Source organism: Oncorhynchus tshawytscha, linkage group LG08 (assembly GCF_018296145.1).
Source record: "Oncorhynchus tshawytscha isolate Ot180627B linkage group LG08, Otsh_v2.0, whole genome shotgun sequence".
Lineage (NCBI taxonomy): Eukaryota > Metazoa > Chordata > Actinopteri > Salmoniformes > Salmonidae > Oncorhynchus > Oncorhynchus tshawytscha.
Window position 1 is genome coordinate 32,642,023 of NC_056436.1, and position 16,565 is coordinate 32,658,587.

General features: G+C 41.6%; 1 protein-coding gene across 1 annotated transcript in view; it reads right to left on the reverse strand.

Moving 5' to 3' along the window:
- The window catches only part of LOC112256610 (macoilin-2), a 29,737-nt gene extending 15,993 nt beyond the window's left edge, over positions 1-13,744 (reverse strand). Inside the window, exon 1 of the mRNA XM_024429959.2 lies at positions 13,442-13,744. Coding sequence (XP_024285727.1) covers positions 13,442-13,521 — 80 coding nt within the window. The 5' untranslated portion in view covers positions 13,522-13,744. The remainder of the gene's footprint in view (positions 1-13,441) is intronic.
- Between the last annotated feature and the right edge of the window lie 2,821 nt (positions 13,745-16,565).

The window sequence follows — 16,565 nt, forward strand, 5'->3', positions numbered from 1 at the left end:
GCCTCTCTCAGTCTATAGTGGACAGTCTGAGCACTGATGGAGGGATTGTGCATTCCTGGTGTAACTCAGGCAGTTGTTGTTGCCATTCTGTATCTGTCCCGCAGGTGTGATGTTCGGATGTACAGATCCTGTGCAGGTGTTGTTACACGTGATCTGCCACGGCGAGGACAATCAGCTGTCCGTCCTGTCTCCCTGTAGCGCTGTCTTAGGCGTCTCACAGTACGGATTGTAATTTATTTCCCTGGCCACATCTGCCGTCCTCATGCCTCCTTGCAGCATGCCTAAGGCAAGTTCACGCAGATGAGCAGAGACCATGGGCATCTTTCTTTTGGTGTTTTTCCCAGAGTCAGTGGAAAGGCCCCTTTTGTGTCCTAAGCTTTCATAACTGTGACCTTAATTACCGTCTGTAAGCTGTTAGTGTCTTAACGACCATTCCACAGGTGCATGTTCATTAATTGTTTATGGTTCATTGAACAAGCATGGGAAACAGTGTTTAAACCCTTTACAATGAAGATCTGTGAAGTTATTTGGATTTTTATGAATTATCTTTGAAAGAGGGTCCTGAAAAAGGGACGTTTCTTTTTTGAGTTTATAACAAATGCGCTTTCTCCCGCATTAGTTAGTGGTCACTGTCCACGGTTCTGAAACATTGTGTTGTTGAATTGCCTTTTAATAAACCATGTTGCTATCTGCATAACAATTCGGAGGCAGTAGTGGAGTTACGAGATGAGAAAAACAGCCCTTGCCATCAATGTCTGAGAAACGTGATGAGAGAGGAAACCAACTTAATTAGGTCTGTAATAAACAGCCTAACTGTTAAATGTGCCTGGCTTTATAAATCAGCCATATATACAATTGAGGTCAGAAGTTAACGTAAACGGAGTTTAAATGTATTTGGCTATGGTGTTTCTCAATTCCTGACATTTAATCCTAGTAAAAATGTGCTGTTTTAGGTCAGTTAGGATCACCACTTTATTTTAAGAATGTGAAATGTCAGAATAATAGTAGAAAGAATGATTTATTTCAGCTTTTATTTCTTTCATCACATTCCCAGTGGGTCAGACGTTTACATACACTCAATTAGTATTTGGTAGCATTGCCTTTAAATTGTTTAACTTGGGTCAAACGTTTTGGGTAGCCTTCCACAAGCTTCCCACAATAAGTTGGCTGGATTTTGGCCCATTCCTCCTGACAGAGCTGGTGTAACTGAGTCAGGTTTGTAGGCCTCTTTACTTGTACACGCTTTTTCAGTTCTGCCCACACATTTTCTACAGGATTGTGGTCAGGGCTTTGTGATGGCCACTCCAATACCTTGACTTTGTTGTCCTTAAGCCATTTTGCCACAACTTTGGAAGTATGCTTGGGGTCCATGTCCATTTGGAACACACATTTGCGACCAAGCTTTAACTTCCTGACTGATGTCTTGATGTTGCTTCAATATATCCACAAAAATGTCCAACCTCATGATGACATCTATTTTGAAGTGCACCAGTCCCTCCTGCAGCAAAGCACCCCCGCAACATGATGCTGCCACCCCCATGCTTCACGGTTGGGATGGTGTTCTTCGGCTTGCAAGCATCCCCCTTTTTCCTCCAAACATAACGATGGTCATTATGGCCAAACAGTTCTATTGTTGTTTCATCAGACCAGAGGACATTTCTCCAAAAAGTACAATATTTGTCCCCATGTGCAGTTGCAAGCCGTAGTCTGGCTTTTTAATGGCGGTTTTGGAGCAGTGGCTTCTTCCTTGCTGAGCGGCCTTTCAGGTTATGTCGATATAGGACTCGTTCTACTGTGGATTTAGATACTTTTGTACCTGTTTCCTCCAGCATCTTCACAAGGTCCTTTGATGTTGTTCTAGGATTGATTTGCACTTTTCGCACAAAAGTATGTTCATCTCTAGGAGACAGAAAGTGTCTCCTTTCTGAGCAGTACCATGGCTGCGTGGTCCCATGGTGTTTATACTTGCATACTATTGTTTGTACAGATGAACGTGGTACCTTCAGGCGTTTGGAAATTGCTCCCAAGGATGAACCAGACTTGTGGAGGTCTACAATTCTTTTTCTGATGTCTTGGCAGATATTTTGGGGATTTTCCCATGATTTCAAACAAAGAGGCACTGAGTTTGAAGGTATGCCTTGAAATACATCCACAGGTACACCTCCAATTGACTCAAATGATGTCAATTAGCCTATCAGAAGCTTATAAAGCTATGACATTTTCTGGAATTTTCCATGCTGTTTAAAGGCAGTCAACTTACTTGTATGTAAACTTCTGACCCACTGGAATTGTGATAGTGAATTTTCAGTGAAATAATCGGTCTGTAAACAATTGTTGGAAAAATTACTTGTGTCATGCACAAAGTAATGTTCTAACAGACTTGCCAAAACTATAGTTTGTGAACAAGAAATTTGTGGAGTGGTTGAAAAACAAGTTAATGACTCCAACCTAAGTGTATGTCAACGTCCGACTTCAACTGTGTGTGTGTGTGTATATATATATATATATATATAAACAATTCCTTGTGCATTTTGCTATTTGCCTCATGACTCCTGCATACTTTGTTGAATATAAACTTTCTTTCCCCAACCGTGGGACAGACGGTTTGTTCCCACACTCAGGACTCTGACTCTCTATTTGTTGTTACACAGACTTTTGGCCTCCCATCCTATTCTAACCACCTCTCGCTGGCTTTGTATTCATGTTACCTGATGAAATTGCTGTACAATATGATCTTGTTGCGATCTGATGCACATTCAGATCTCCTATGCCGTGTCTTGATTGTATTACTGTTGATGATATCTGGAAATGTACATGAACACCCTGGCCTATCTACTGTTGCTAGCCCCAATTCTGACTTGTGCTCTGATATCTGCTTCACTAATTTCTGCTCTCGTAAATGCCTGGGTTTTCTGCACGTTAGAACACTAGAAGCTTATTACCTAAAATGGATACATTTAAAGTGTGGGTTCACAGCTCCAATCCAGATGTGTTGGTCTTTACTGAGACGAGGTTCATGAAGAGTGTACAGATCTTCCAAAAGGTGGAGGAGTGGCAATCTTTACCAAGGATCACCTTCAGTGCTCGGTTGTCTCCACCAAGTCTGTCCCCAAACAATTTGATTTGCTGGTTTTAAAACTTTCAAATAGCTCTTTGTTGACTATTTCTGGGTGGTATCATCCTACATCAGCACCGGCCTGTACACTACCTGTCCTAATCTCTCTTCTGGCCCCTTACACTAAGTCTGAATTTGCCCTGCTTGGTTACCTAAACTGGGACATGCTTAAACCACCTGACCAAGTCCTAAAGCAATGGGACTATTTTTCAGATTATTACCAATCCCACAAGGTAGGACTCCAAACACCCAGAAAAGGCTACTCTCCTCGATGTTATTCTCACAAATAATCCTAATAGGTTTTACAGCCTGTGTTTGTAATGGCTGCTCAATGAAACAACCTGTCCTGATTTGTCATAGACGCTTGCTAAAAAACTTTAATGAGCAAGCCTTCCTTCATGAACTAGCCTCTGTAAAATGGTATAGAATCAGCTTGATCCCCTCTGTCCAAGACGCTTGTACCTTCTTTTTTAAATATTTTCCGTGGTATTGTTAAAAAAAAAATCATAAAGAAAATGAGAACTAAAAAACAGGTTCAGCCCTGGTTCGACCGTGATCTTGCAGAGTTCACCTCAAGAATTGCATTTGGCGAAAGGCTCGGCATGCGCATGCTCAGGCTAACTGGATCTCGTTCAGGAAAATTTGAAATAAGTGCATCAGGCTAACCGGAAGGTCAAAGTTAGTTACTTTAAGGAGCAATTCTCTCTGTGGGTCTAACCCAAATAAGTTCTGAGAAACGGTTAAAGACCAAGAGAATTAACCCTCATCCTCACAGCTGCCCATGTCCCTTAATGTTGATGATGTGGTTGTTACTGTCAAGAAGCACATGTCTGAGCTCTTTAAATCACCACTTCATTAAGTCAGGATTCCTATTTGACTCAGCCATGCCTCCTTGCCTGTCAAACATTTTCTCATCTACCACCCATTTGAATGAGACTATCACCGATGCTTCTCCCTCTTTTTCCCCTAACCCGCTACAAAGTTACTCCATGCAGGCAGTCACTGAGTCCGAAGTGCTAAAGGAGCTCCTTAAACTTGACCACAAAAAAACATCTGGCTCAGATTGTTTAGACCCTTTCTTCTTTAAGGTTGCTGCCCCTATCATTGCCAAGCCTCTCTCTCCTTTCTGGGGAGGTTCCCATTGCTTGGAAGGCAGCCACGGTGCGTCCTTTATTTAAATGAGGATATCAAGCCGATCCTAACTGTTATAGGCCTATTTCTACTTTGCCCTGTTTATCGAAGGTGTTGGAAAAACTTGTCAATAATCAACTGACTGGCAATGTCTATAGTATTCTCTCGGGTATGCAATCTGGTTTCCGCTCAGGTTATGGATGTGTCACTGCAACCTTAAAAGGTCCTCAATGATGTCACCATTACCCTTGATTCTAAGCAATGTTCTGCTATCTTCATTGATTTGGCCAAAGATTTTGATACGGTAGATCATTCCATTCTTGTGGACCGGCTAAGGAGTATTGGTGTCTCTGAGGGGTCTTTGGGCTGGTTTGCTAACTACCTCTCTCAAAGAGTGCAGTGTATAAAGTTTTTAAAAATCTGCTGTCTCAGCCACTGCCTGTCACCAAGGAAGTACCCCAAGGCTCGATCCTATATACCACGCTCTTCTCAATTTACAACAACATAGCTCAGGCAGTAGGAAGCTCTCTCATTCATTTATATATAGATGATACAGTCTGATATTCAGCTGGCCCCTCCCCGGATTTTGTGTTAAATGCTCTACAACAAAGCTTTTAGTGTCCAACAAGCTTTCTCTACCCTTAACCTTGTTCTGAACACCTCCAAAACAAAAAGGTAATGTGGTTTGGGAAGAAGAATGCCCCTCCTCCCACAGGTGTGATTACTACCTCTGAGGGTTTAGAGCTTGAGGTTGTCCCCACATACAAGTACTTGGGAGAATGGCTAGACGGGGCACTGTCCTTCTCTAAGCACATATGAAAGTTGCAGGCTAAAGTTAAATCTATACCGTAATTTCCGGACTATAAACCGCTACTTTATTCCCACACTTTGAACCTCGCGGTTTATACAATGACGCGGCTAATTTATGGATTTTTCCCACTTTCACAAGATTCATGCCGCCAAAAAACTGAGCACCGTCACATAATGTGACGTAAATCGAGCGCGCTCAAACTTCCCATCATTCTGATTACGGTAGTAATTTTGTCACCCTCATCATGGCAAAGACACAGAGAAATGCATATGATGCAGCTTTCAAGTTGAAGGCGATAAATCTGGCTGTTGGAAAAGGAAATAGAGCTGCTGCATGGGAGCTTGGCCTTAATGAGTCGATGATAAGACGTTGGAAACAGCAGCGTGAGGAACTGACTCAGTGCAGAAAGACAACAAAAGCTTTCAGAGGGAAGAAAAGCAGATGGCCCAAAGTATTTGCAGCCACTCGACATCAGTGTAAATCGTGCATTTAAGGTGGCGCTCCTTGTTCAGTGGGAGGCTTGGATGACAAGTGGGGAGAAATCCTTCACTAAAAACGGGCCGCAGGCGAAGAGCATCTTATGGTCAAGTCTGCCAGTGGGTCCTGACAGCGTGGAGCATTGTCAAAAAATCCACTATCATCAACGGGTTTCGAAAGGCTGGACTGCTGCGTGTTGAAGGGGCAGCATGAGCTCAGCGGGGTATTTGCCTCCGGATGAAAGTGACGAGAGCGACAATGAAAACGATCCAACATCGGATGAAGCAATTCTGAGGCTAGTCAACTCCGACACCGAAGGAGATGACTTCAGTGGTTTCAGTGCACAGTAGGAGGAAGATAGTGACCAATGACTTTCTTGGTAGGCTACTGTTTTAATTTTTGTTACAAGCGGTGTTTCGTTAAAGCCTATTTATTTTTGTTACAAGCCGTGTTTCGTTTAAAGGCTGTGTAAAGTTCATTTGTTTCAATGTACCGGTAGGCACCTGTGGCTTATAGACATGTGCGGCTTATTTATGTACAAAATACATATTTTTTAATAATTCAGTGGGTGCGGTTTATATTCAGGTGCGCTTAATAGTCCAGCAATTACGGTACTTGGTTTCTCTATCATAATCGCTCCTCTTTCACCCCAGCTGCCAAACTAACCCTGATTCAGATGACCATCCTACCCATGCTAGATTATGGAGACATAATTTATAGATCGGCAGGTAAGGGTGCTCACGAGCGGCTAGATGTTCTTTACCATTCGGCCATCAGATTTGCCCACCAATGCTCCTTATAGGACACATCACATCATTGCACTCTATACTCCTCTGTAAACTAGTCATCTCTGTATACTAGTCGCAAGACCCACTGGTTGATGCTTATTTATAAAACCCTCTTAGGCCTCACTCCCCCCTATCTGAGATATCTACTGCAGCCCTCATCTTCCACATACAACACCCGTTCTGCCAGACACATTCTGTTAAAGGTCCACAAAGCACACACATCCCTGGGTTGCTCGTCTTTTCAGTTTGCTGCAGCTAGCAACTGGAACGAGCTGCAACAAACACTCAAACGGGACAGTTTTATCTCCATCTCTTCATTCAAAGACTCAATCATGGACACCCTTACTGACAGTTGTGGCTGCTTTGTGTGATGTATTGTTGTCTCTACCTTCTTGCCCTTTGTGCTGTTGTCTATGCCCAATAATGTTTGTACCATGTTGTTGTTATGTTGGGTTGCTACCATGCTGTGTTACAATTTTAAAAACTGTTCGGGCAGGAGAAGCTGGTCCTCTCCTGAATGGCACTCGCTGTAGGATTGTATGAATACACAGTTTTGAAGTCAAATGGTTTGGCTTACAGCAGAATCGGGGAGCTCGGACCTAGGCGGAGAAGATCAGAGTCTACCCAGACCTGAGTGCCGAACTGCTAAGGCGAGGGCCACCTACAATGAGGTGAGGTCCCAGCTACACAAGCCAAATCTGAGATGCGGTTTCTATTGCCCAGAAAAACATATCTTGACCTTCCAGAACAACATACATGTTCTCAAGACTTGAGAATCACATCAAACCCAAAGCATAAGGGCATGAGTCAACAGATATAACCCCATTATGACTGGCTTAATATTCAGGTATGCTTATCCATCCACAATCACCTAGCCTAGTCTATGGCTATGATGCTGCACTCAGCATAAGAAAATTGATGTTTCTCAAAATGCATACTACAGTGCTCTGAGCACGCAAATTGGAGCCCAGAAGGGTCGGAGTAGGAATCCAAATCAAAGTACGCAAAACAGAGCATGGAGGGCACTTCTCAAATGCGTACTCCGTTTGGACATATTTTAAAGCATGCATTGATGTACATACACACACATTGTAATATTGTTCTATTATACATTTGGTATTGTAGATATGTAGTAGTGTAATGTTATATGATGTACTGTTTTATATTTTGTTTTGTCTGTGATGTAAGTGTCTTGGTGGGTTTGGACCCCAGGAAGAGTAGCTGCTGCCTTGGCAGCTCCTTAATAAATACAAATATGCCAATTTTTCACAATAACGCCTTGCTATCTGGAGGCCGGCTTTTTGTGGAATTCGTACCCCTGCCAATATCATGGGTGTGAGAACCTTCCACGATTTGAAAGACATTACCAGGCAACTCCCTTTTCCTATATTTACAACTTAAGTCAGCTATGCAAGCTTATGGAGTCCCATGAAATACCAAACTACCAAACCACCCAATGATGGGATATAGAAATAAATGATCTGGGCTCCCAAAAGAACTGATCTTTATAATATATAAACAACTTTTGGAAAGAGCATATTCTGAGCTAGCCATTAAAAAAGGATGGTCCACAGATCTCAGTGAATCTGAACAACCCTTTACTTGGAACAGAATATGGATAAATATGACCTTGGCATCTCGTAATCTGAACCATCCTTTAATATATTAAAAAATGTCAAGACTATTTAACACCAAGGAAACATTTCACAATGAAATTGGCCCCAACTCCCAACTGTTCACTGTGTCCCCTAAATTAGGTAGGCACATTCTTTCATAGAACGTGGGAGTGCAGTGCAGTTAATTAATTCAGTTGGAAAATTCATTTTGAAGTGCATGAATGTAAATATTCAATTCTTTGCATCTACTATGTGTTAGTTAACCATGATAGCTCTTTCAAAATCGCTCTATTAAATCAGAGAAGATTACTGCTGGCAGGCAGCACTGCCGCAAAAATGATGTTGGCTCTTAGATGGCAATCACCTCACTCTCTCCCAATGCGCCAGTGGATAGTTACTATAAGAAGTTACAACATAATTATCAACAGTGAGAATGAATGATGCTAGTCAAGGAACAAATATACTTCACTCTGTAAAGACTAATTTCAGCTAATGTTGGGCATTAGCTAAGATTATTATTTACAGTTACAGAGCTTAATGGCTATGATAGGAGAAAACTGAGGAGAGAGAGAGCGAAAGAGACTTCAGAAAGTATTCACACCACTTGACATTTTGTTGTTACAGCCAGAATTTAAAATGGATTAAATTGAGATGTATCACTAGTCTACACACAATAACCCACAATATCAATGCTGAATTGTGTTTTTCAAAATGTATACAAATTAATTAACAACGAAAAGCTGAAATGTCTTGAGTCAATAAGTACTCAACACCTTTGTTATGGCAAGCCTAAATAATTCAGGAGTAAAAATGTGCTTAAAAGTCACAAATTGCATGGACTCGCTGTGTGCAATAATAGTGTAAGGCAGGGCTGCCCAACCCTCTTCCTGGAGATCTACCATCCTGTGGGTTTTCAGTCCAACCCTAATTTAACATTCCTGATTCTACTAATTAGCTGCTCAACAAGACCTTAACTAGCTGTATCAGATATGCTAAATTAGGGTTGGACTGAAAACCTACAGGACAGAAAGAGGGTTGGGCAGCCATGGTGTAAGGTCTCTCAGTCAAGCAGTACATTTCAAACACAGATTCAACCACAAAGACCAGGGAGGTTTTCCAATGCCTCAAAGGGCACCTATTGGTAGGTGGGTAAAATAAAATAAAACAGACATTGAATATCCCTTTGAGCATGGTGACGTTATTAATTACACTTTGGATGGTGTAGCATTAGACAGTCACTACAAAGATACAGGCGTCCTTTATAACTCAGTTGCCAGAGAGGTAGGAAACCACTCAGGGATTTCACAATGAGGCCGATGGTGACTTTAAAACAGTTACAGAGTTGAATGGCTGTGATAGAAAATCGAGGATGGATTACCATTGTAGTTACCCCACAATTAAGGATGTTAACATTTGACCAGTCATGCTTATCAGTCTATGGGTTCATTTGTATAATTTTATGGAATTAAATGTGTATTTTCGTTAGTCGTCACGCATCTTATTTATTATAAGCGCACATCACATAGAGCATTCCAGTGCATAGGCTTTAGCCTGCTGACCGTTGACTTTCAGCACATCACCCACCACTTTGCAATGTGAGCTTGAGGCAATACAAATTCTTTGAAACCTAAATGTTTTCCTTCACTACAAATAATGAGGCATGTCTTACCTTCCTTCAAAGTAGCCTTGTGAAAATCCAGCCATAGAAACTTGGAGGCAATTATTTTATGAAGACTTCCTCATGCCATTAACTAGCATTTCTCTCCTATTCTATTGGTTTTCATATCAACTTTCTTTCGCTGTCCAGATACCAAAGGCACAATCCTAGTCATATTGCCAACCCAACCCATCATAGAGGGGAATCTAATAGTGAAAACTAAGTTTCTAAGTGAGATTTTCATCTGTCACATATGGAACAAATTGCATTCGGTGCGCTGTTCAGAAAGGTGTTTTCTGCTAACTGCATTTTGGCACATTTTTGAAAATAACGTTTTATTAACTACTAAATCACAGAAGTTGGACGTTCAATAATAGGCTGTAGCCTTTTGACTGTAAGACAATAGGCTTGCTATTGTTGCATGTTTCCATTAAGCTCTTAATTAATGAAAAATGTCCAGTATGCATGCATAGTATCAGAGAGGAAGAGACAAAGCAAGAGGTTTCACCCTCGCCAAAATAAGCACATTGCATTTTTAGTGGCTTATTTTGGGCCTAAGCTTATCGCCTTTCTTCCCACCTTGGGATGACTCCCATTACAGGGCAGAAACATAAGCATCTCGTCATTATATTCCGATCTCTGATAGTATTTTTTATCAGTTAATGAGGGTCATTTAGCAGGCAGCAAATTGTACTGAAATGTGCATCCCTATCCAGAATACTAACCTAATTGACAAGACTGAAAAGAAGGAAGCATTTACAGAATAAAAATACTCCAAAACATGCATCAAGGCACTAAAGTAATATTGCAAAAAACATGGTCAAGCAACTAACTTTTTGTCCTGAATACAAAGTGCTATGTGTTGTATTGGATTTGCCACAAACATTACTGAGTACCACTCCCCATATTTTCAGAAAACCACCAGACGCCGATGCATTCACGATTCAGCAGGACAATAACCTAAGGCCAAATCTACACTGTAGTTGCTTACCAAGAAGACAGTGAATGTTTGAGTGGCCGAGTTACAGTTTTGACATAAATCTACTTGAAGATCTATGGCCATACCAGAAAATGGTTGTCTAGCAATGATCAACAGCCAATTTGACAAAACTTGAAAAAAATTTAAAATAATTAAAATGGGCAAATGTTGCACAATCCAGGTGTGGAAAGCTCTGAGACTTACCCAGAAAGACTCACAGCTGTAATCACTGCCAAATGTGCTTCTACAAAGTATAGACTCAGGGGTGTGAATTCTAAAATTAGATATTTTTTGCATTTCATTTTCAATAAATTTGCAAACATTTTTACAAACAAGTTTTCACTTTGTCATTATGGGGTATTGTGTGTAGAAGGATGAGAAAAATATATTTAATCAATTTTGAATTCAGGCAGTAACAACAAAATGTAAAATAAGTCATATATAAACTGCACAAAAAAAATTAAGGGAACACTTAAACAACACAATGTAACTCCAAGTCAATCACACTTCTGTGAAATCAAACTGTCCACTTAGGAAGCAACACTGATTGACAATAAATTTCACATACTGTTGTGCAAATGGGATAGACAACAGGTGGAAATTATAGGCAATTAGCAAGACACCCCTAATAAAAGGAGTGGTTCTGCAGGTGTTGACCACAGACCACTTCTCACTTCCTGGCTGATGTTTTGGTCACCATTGAATGCTAGCGGTGCTTTCACTCTAGTGGTAGCATGAGACAGAGTCTACAACCCACACAAGTGGCTCAGGTAGTGCAGCTCATCCAGGATGGCACATCAATGCGAGCTGTGGCAAGAAGGTTTGCTGTGTCTGTCAGCGTAGTGTCCAGAGCATGGAGGCACTACCAGGAGACAGGCCAGTACATCAGGAGATGTGGAAGAGGCCATAGGAGAGCAACAACCCAGCAGCAGGACCGCTACCTCTGCCTTTGTGCAAGGAGGAGCAGGAGGAGCACTGCCAGAGCCCTGCAAAATGACCTCCAGTAGGCCACAAATGTGCATGTGTCCAACACCGTGCAGGACGTTTGGCATGTATCAAAAAACACCAAGATTGGCAAATTTGCCTCTGGCGACCTGTGCTCTTCACAGATGAAAGCAGGTTCACAGTAAGCACATGTGACAGTCTGGAGACGCCGTGGAGAACGTTCTGCTGCCTGCAACATCCTCCAGCATGACCGGTTTGGCGGTGGGTCAGTCATGGTGTGGGGTGGCATTTCTTTGGGGGGGGCCGCACAGCCCTCCATGTGCTCGCCAGAGGTAGCCTGACTGCCATTAGGTACCAAGATGAGATCCTCAGACCCCTCGTGAGACCATATGCTGGTGTGGTTGGCCCTGGGTTCCTCCTAATGCAAGACAATGCTAGCTCATGTGGCTGGAGTGTGTCAGCAGTTCCTGCAAGAGGAAGGCATTGATGCTATGGACTGGCCCGCCCGTTCCCCAGACCTGAATCCAATTGAGCACATCTGGGACATCATGTCTCGCTCCATCCACCAACGCCACGTTGCACCACAAGACTGTCCAGGAGTTGGAGTTTAGTCCAGGTCTGGGAGGAGATCCCTCAGGAGACCATCCGCCACCTCATCAGGAGCATGCCCAGGCGTTGTAGGGAGGTCATACAGGCACGTGGAGGCCACACACACTACTTAGCCTCATTTTGACTTGTTTTAAGGGCATTACATCAAAGTTGGATCAGCCTGTAGTGTGGTTTTCCACTTTAATTTTGAGTGTGACTCCAAGTCCAGAAATCCATGGGTTGATAAATTTGATTTCCATTGATAATTTGTGTGATTTTGTTGTCAGCACATTCAACTATGTAAAGAAAAAAGTATTTCATAAGAATATTTCATTCATTCAGATCTAGGATGTGTTATTTTAGTGTTCCCTTTATTTTTTTGAGCAGTATATCACAAACACACAAAGACTTTACAAAACATTAGGAATACCTTCCTAATATTGAGTTGCACCCCCTTTTGCCCTCAGAACAGCCTTAATTCGTTGGGGCATGCTGTCGACAAGGTGTCGAAATATTTTAAATATTTTATGTATATATTTTTTACTCAAATATAATCATAAGGATGTTTTTTATTGGTGAGTGACAGACCACTGGTGAATATGAAGTGATTCTATACATTTGCATATTATACCTGTAACCCACATGGGAAAAAATACAAAATAAATAAAAATGTGGTCACAAACAAAGGAAAGTATAATTTTGTCATTTGGGTGAATTATCCCTTTAATGCATATCGACATTTTTGCTGTCTGAATTACAATGAGTGTTATCTGAATGACAGGGCGCAATGCAGGCAAGGTTTGTTTGACCAACTGAGTTGGCAAATAATCTGCAAAAGGGGTGATTAACTCAAGCTAACTGTTCCATAAGTATCCAGCCAAGCTAGGAGGCTAAATAACGCTGCTGCCTCCCGTTGTAGTTAGTTAAAGTTACCTAGCTAACTGACTACTTCAGACCGCAATATGGGATAAATATCGTTATTTGAGATGCCTAATTGAAGCAGGTGTCAAATCCAGCCCCATGCTATGGCTTGGGGCCTATCCCTGGCTAATAACCTAACGACGTTACACCAAAGATAATTTATACCATTCCATTTAGCTAGCTAGCTAGCTAGCTAGCTATTCTATCCACAACATAGCTAGCTAGCTAACAACTTGTTACCTAGCAGATTTACTTGAATGTGAGTGACAGTGTAACATTTTACATTAGGAGTGACACAGTAGCTATTGTTAAATAGCTAGATACTAGTTGACAACCCAACCCTGCAATTAAGGAGTCTTAGAAGCAAGTACCCTTAAAGCAGTGAGAACACATCACTAGTAGCCTTCATATACCTGCCGTATATACCCTCGGTGATTCGGTTCCGTTTTAACGGCCGCCGGAGTTTGCTGCAGTCCGCATTGCGCCGCTTCATCCTCCTCCCCTTCGCGTTGGCTTTTGAATTCCTACTGTAATCTTATCCAGTTTTCTTGCGTGAGCGGACAATGATAATAAATATAGTCCCAGTGAAATATAACACTGTTATTATTTTTCTACTGGAAACAAAGAAATAAATAAAATACTATTCAGGAACCTCCTCTTTTCTCAAAGCGCATGCTAGTGCTATAATTTACGTCTGTCAGGTTGTGAGACATTCGCTTTATCCAATCACTTTATTGCCAAAAAGTTTCATCTTTTGATTGATGCAAAGATGAGCCATTTATATTGCTCGTGTCCACCAGAGAGGTACGGTAGACAGCATCTCGAGCGTGAGTCTCGCCATTCGACCAATTATATTATTTGTGGACAAATCAGGCATTTCTGATTGACCTATCGGTTAGCCCTGGGGCGGGTTTTCTTCCCACCGTGGAACCAATGAACCGTGACGCTAAACCAGAGACACAGGCAATCTTGTTGGCCATGATTTGTGTAGATTTCAGGGGTGTAGTGCTGCTTTAGCTCCCTTACTTTTTTATGTATTTGAGCTGTTAAAACTATTTCTGGAAAATGTATTACGATACATTCTAAATAAAGTATATCTAATTACCACTAAAATTCCATACAAAATGATAGAATGACAAATCAAATAAATATGTATAGTAACCTAGAGGTAGGTAAATTGTGGTTTCTTCCATGTCATCTCTCTGGCGCAAAAAACGATGCGGGCGCTTCAATGAGGCAGCAGTCCAGGTGTTGTTATGATTCTGGATGGCCAGATAGCCACCTACAATGACAAGACACTGCCATCTGGGGAATCGGAAGTGACTCGTTTCAGCTTGTTTAATCTTGTTCTTGATACCATTTCTTGTTTTGAGGTGTTTTGGCAGATTTAAACTGTAACAATGTATTTGACAGACAAGTGTTCATTGTGCAAATGTATTTATGTTTTCAGTAAAGATTGGAGACGAAATATAGTTTACATGTTGTCAATAATCTAAGCAAACACCGTCTGTTTTGTCCCATAGTTGCAGACACATCGGTTTTGTTGCTAAACAACCAAACCATATATAAGCTACATGTGTGTGCTGTGCGGATGCCCGTTGGAGGCTTGACCACTTTGCCCAATCAGAACGTTGAAAAAAAAATCTAAATTCACTGTGTCTGCCTTTATGTTCATAAAACCCCACGGACCCCCTCTTGGAAGTGAACAAAGCCAGAACGATATGTGTCCACTTGGTTACGGAGACACCATTCTACCTAGGTCACCCAAACCAGAGTGGCCACCGCAAAGCCCAAGGAACCTGAGCCTCTTTGGATGTCGCTGTAGCCCTGCTTGAGATATTTTGCCGACATTGGTTGAGTTGAGACGCAGGGCCCGTTCTAGCTAGTTTTCTTTTATTCTGTAATAGGGTATACTGTAGCCATGTGTTCAAGATAATCAAATCAAAGTTTATTTATGATACAGCGTGTACATTATACATTACAATAAAATGCCTACTCAAAATACATCTCTCCTCACAAACAGTGCAACGATATTAAGCTATATCTATAGTGCATTCATAAAGTACTCAGAACCCTTGTCTTTTTCCACATTTTGTTACTTTACAGCCTTATTCTAAAATTGATTAAATTGTTTTTTCCTCATCAATCTACACACAATACCCCATAACGACAAAGCTAAAACTGATTTTTAGAAATGTTAGAAAATGTATAGAAATTATGTTGTTGTCCTGTTGGAAGGTGAACCTTCACCCCAGAGGTCCTGAGTATTCTGGAGCAGGTTTTCATCAAGGATCTCTCTGTACTTTGCTCCGTTCATTTTTCCCTCGATCCTGACTAGTCTCCCAGTCCCTACCTTTCAAAAAATCCCCACAGCATAATGCTGCCACCACCATGCTTCACTGCAGGGATGGTGCCAGATTTCCTCCAAACGTGACACTTGGCATTCAGGCCAAAGAGTTCAATCTTGGTTTCATCAGACCAGAAAATCTTGTTTATCATGGTCTGAGATTCCTTTAGGTGGCTTTTGGCAAACTCTAAGCGGGCTGTCATGTGCCTTTTACTGATGAGTGGCTTCCGTCTGGCCACTCTACCATAAAGGCCTGATTGGTGTAGTGCTGCAGAGTGGGTTGTCCTGGAAGTTCTCCAGTCTCCACAGAGGAACTCTGGAGCTCTGTCAGAATGACCAATGGGTTACCAAGGCCCTTCTCCCCTGATTGCTCAGTTTGGCCGGGCAGCCAGCTCTAGGTCTTGGTGGTTCCAAACGTCTTCCATTTAAGAATGGAGGCCACTGTGTACTTGGGGACCTTCAATGCTGCAGACATTTTTTGTTACCCTTCTCCAGATCTGTGCCTCGACACAATCCTGTCTCAGAGCTCTGAGATAGACTGTTCTCTGTAATGGGTAAGTATAACAATTGGATTTGCGTCTGCACTGATATCAACCTTGGGATCCCGGTACATTAAGGCAGCATTTCCCAAACTCGGTCCTCTGAACCCCAAAGGGTGTATGTTTTGGTTTTTGCCCTAACACTACACAGCTGATTCAAATGATCAAAGCTTGATGATTTGTTGAATATTTGAGTCAGCCACGCACCCCTGGGTTCCCAAGGAGATTGGAAAACACTGCATTAAGTTACTGATAAACAAAGTAATCAATGATGAGTGAAATGCTCTGTTTGTATCAAACAATTAATTAGGTTTTTTTTAAATCCATGCAGTTTTATATCAAGCAATACATGTGCCTCTTGAAGTTATGCTGTCTAACCTAAATCATTATTTTGCAGTTTCCCAACCTAGCGGTGCAACATTGAGATGTTGGAAGATAAAAAGGAGACTAAAAGGTCTCCAGAGAGGCAATGTATAATTTTAACCATACAATATTACCATGAATCTCCAAAACATTTTTTTTGTTATTTCTTAGTATGTGAAAACTGCACTGTAATATACCATTGTGATTGTTGAGTCAAACTTCATATATTAGCCAAGAGAACAGAGAAAATTTAACTGTGAGAGCTGTGCATAAAGACTCATCTCACAC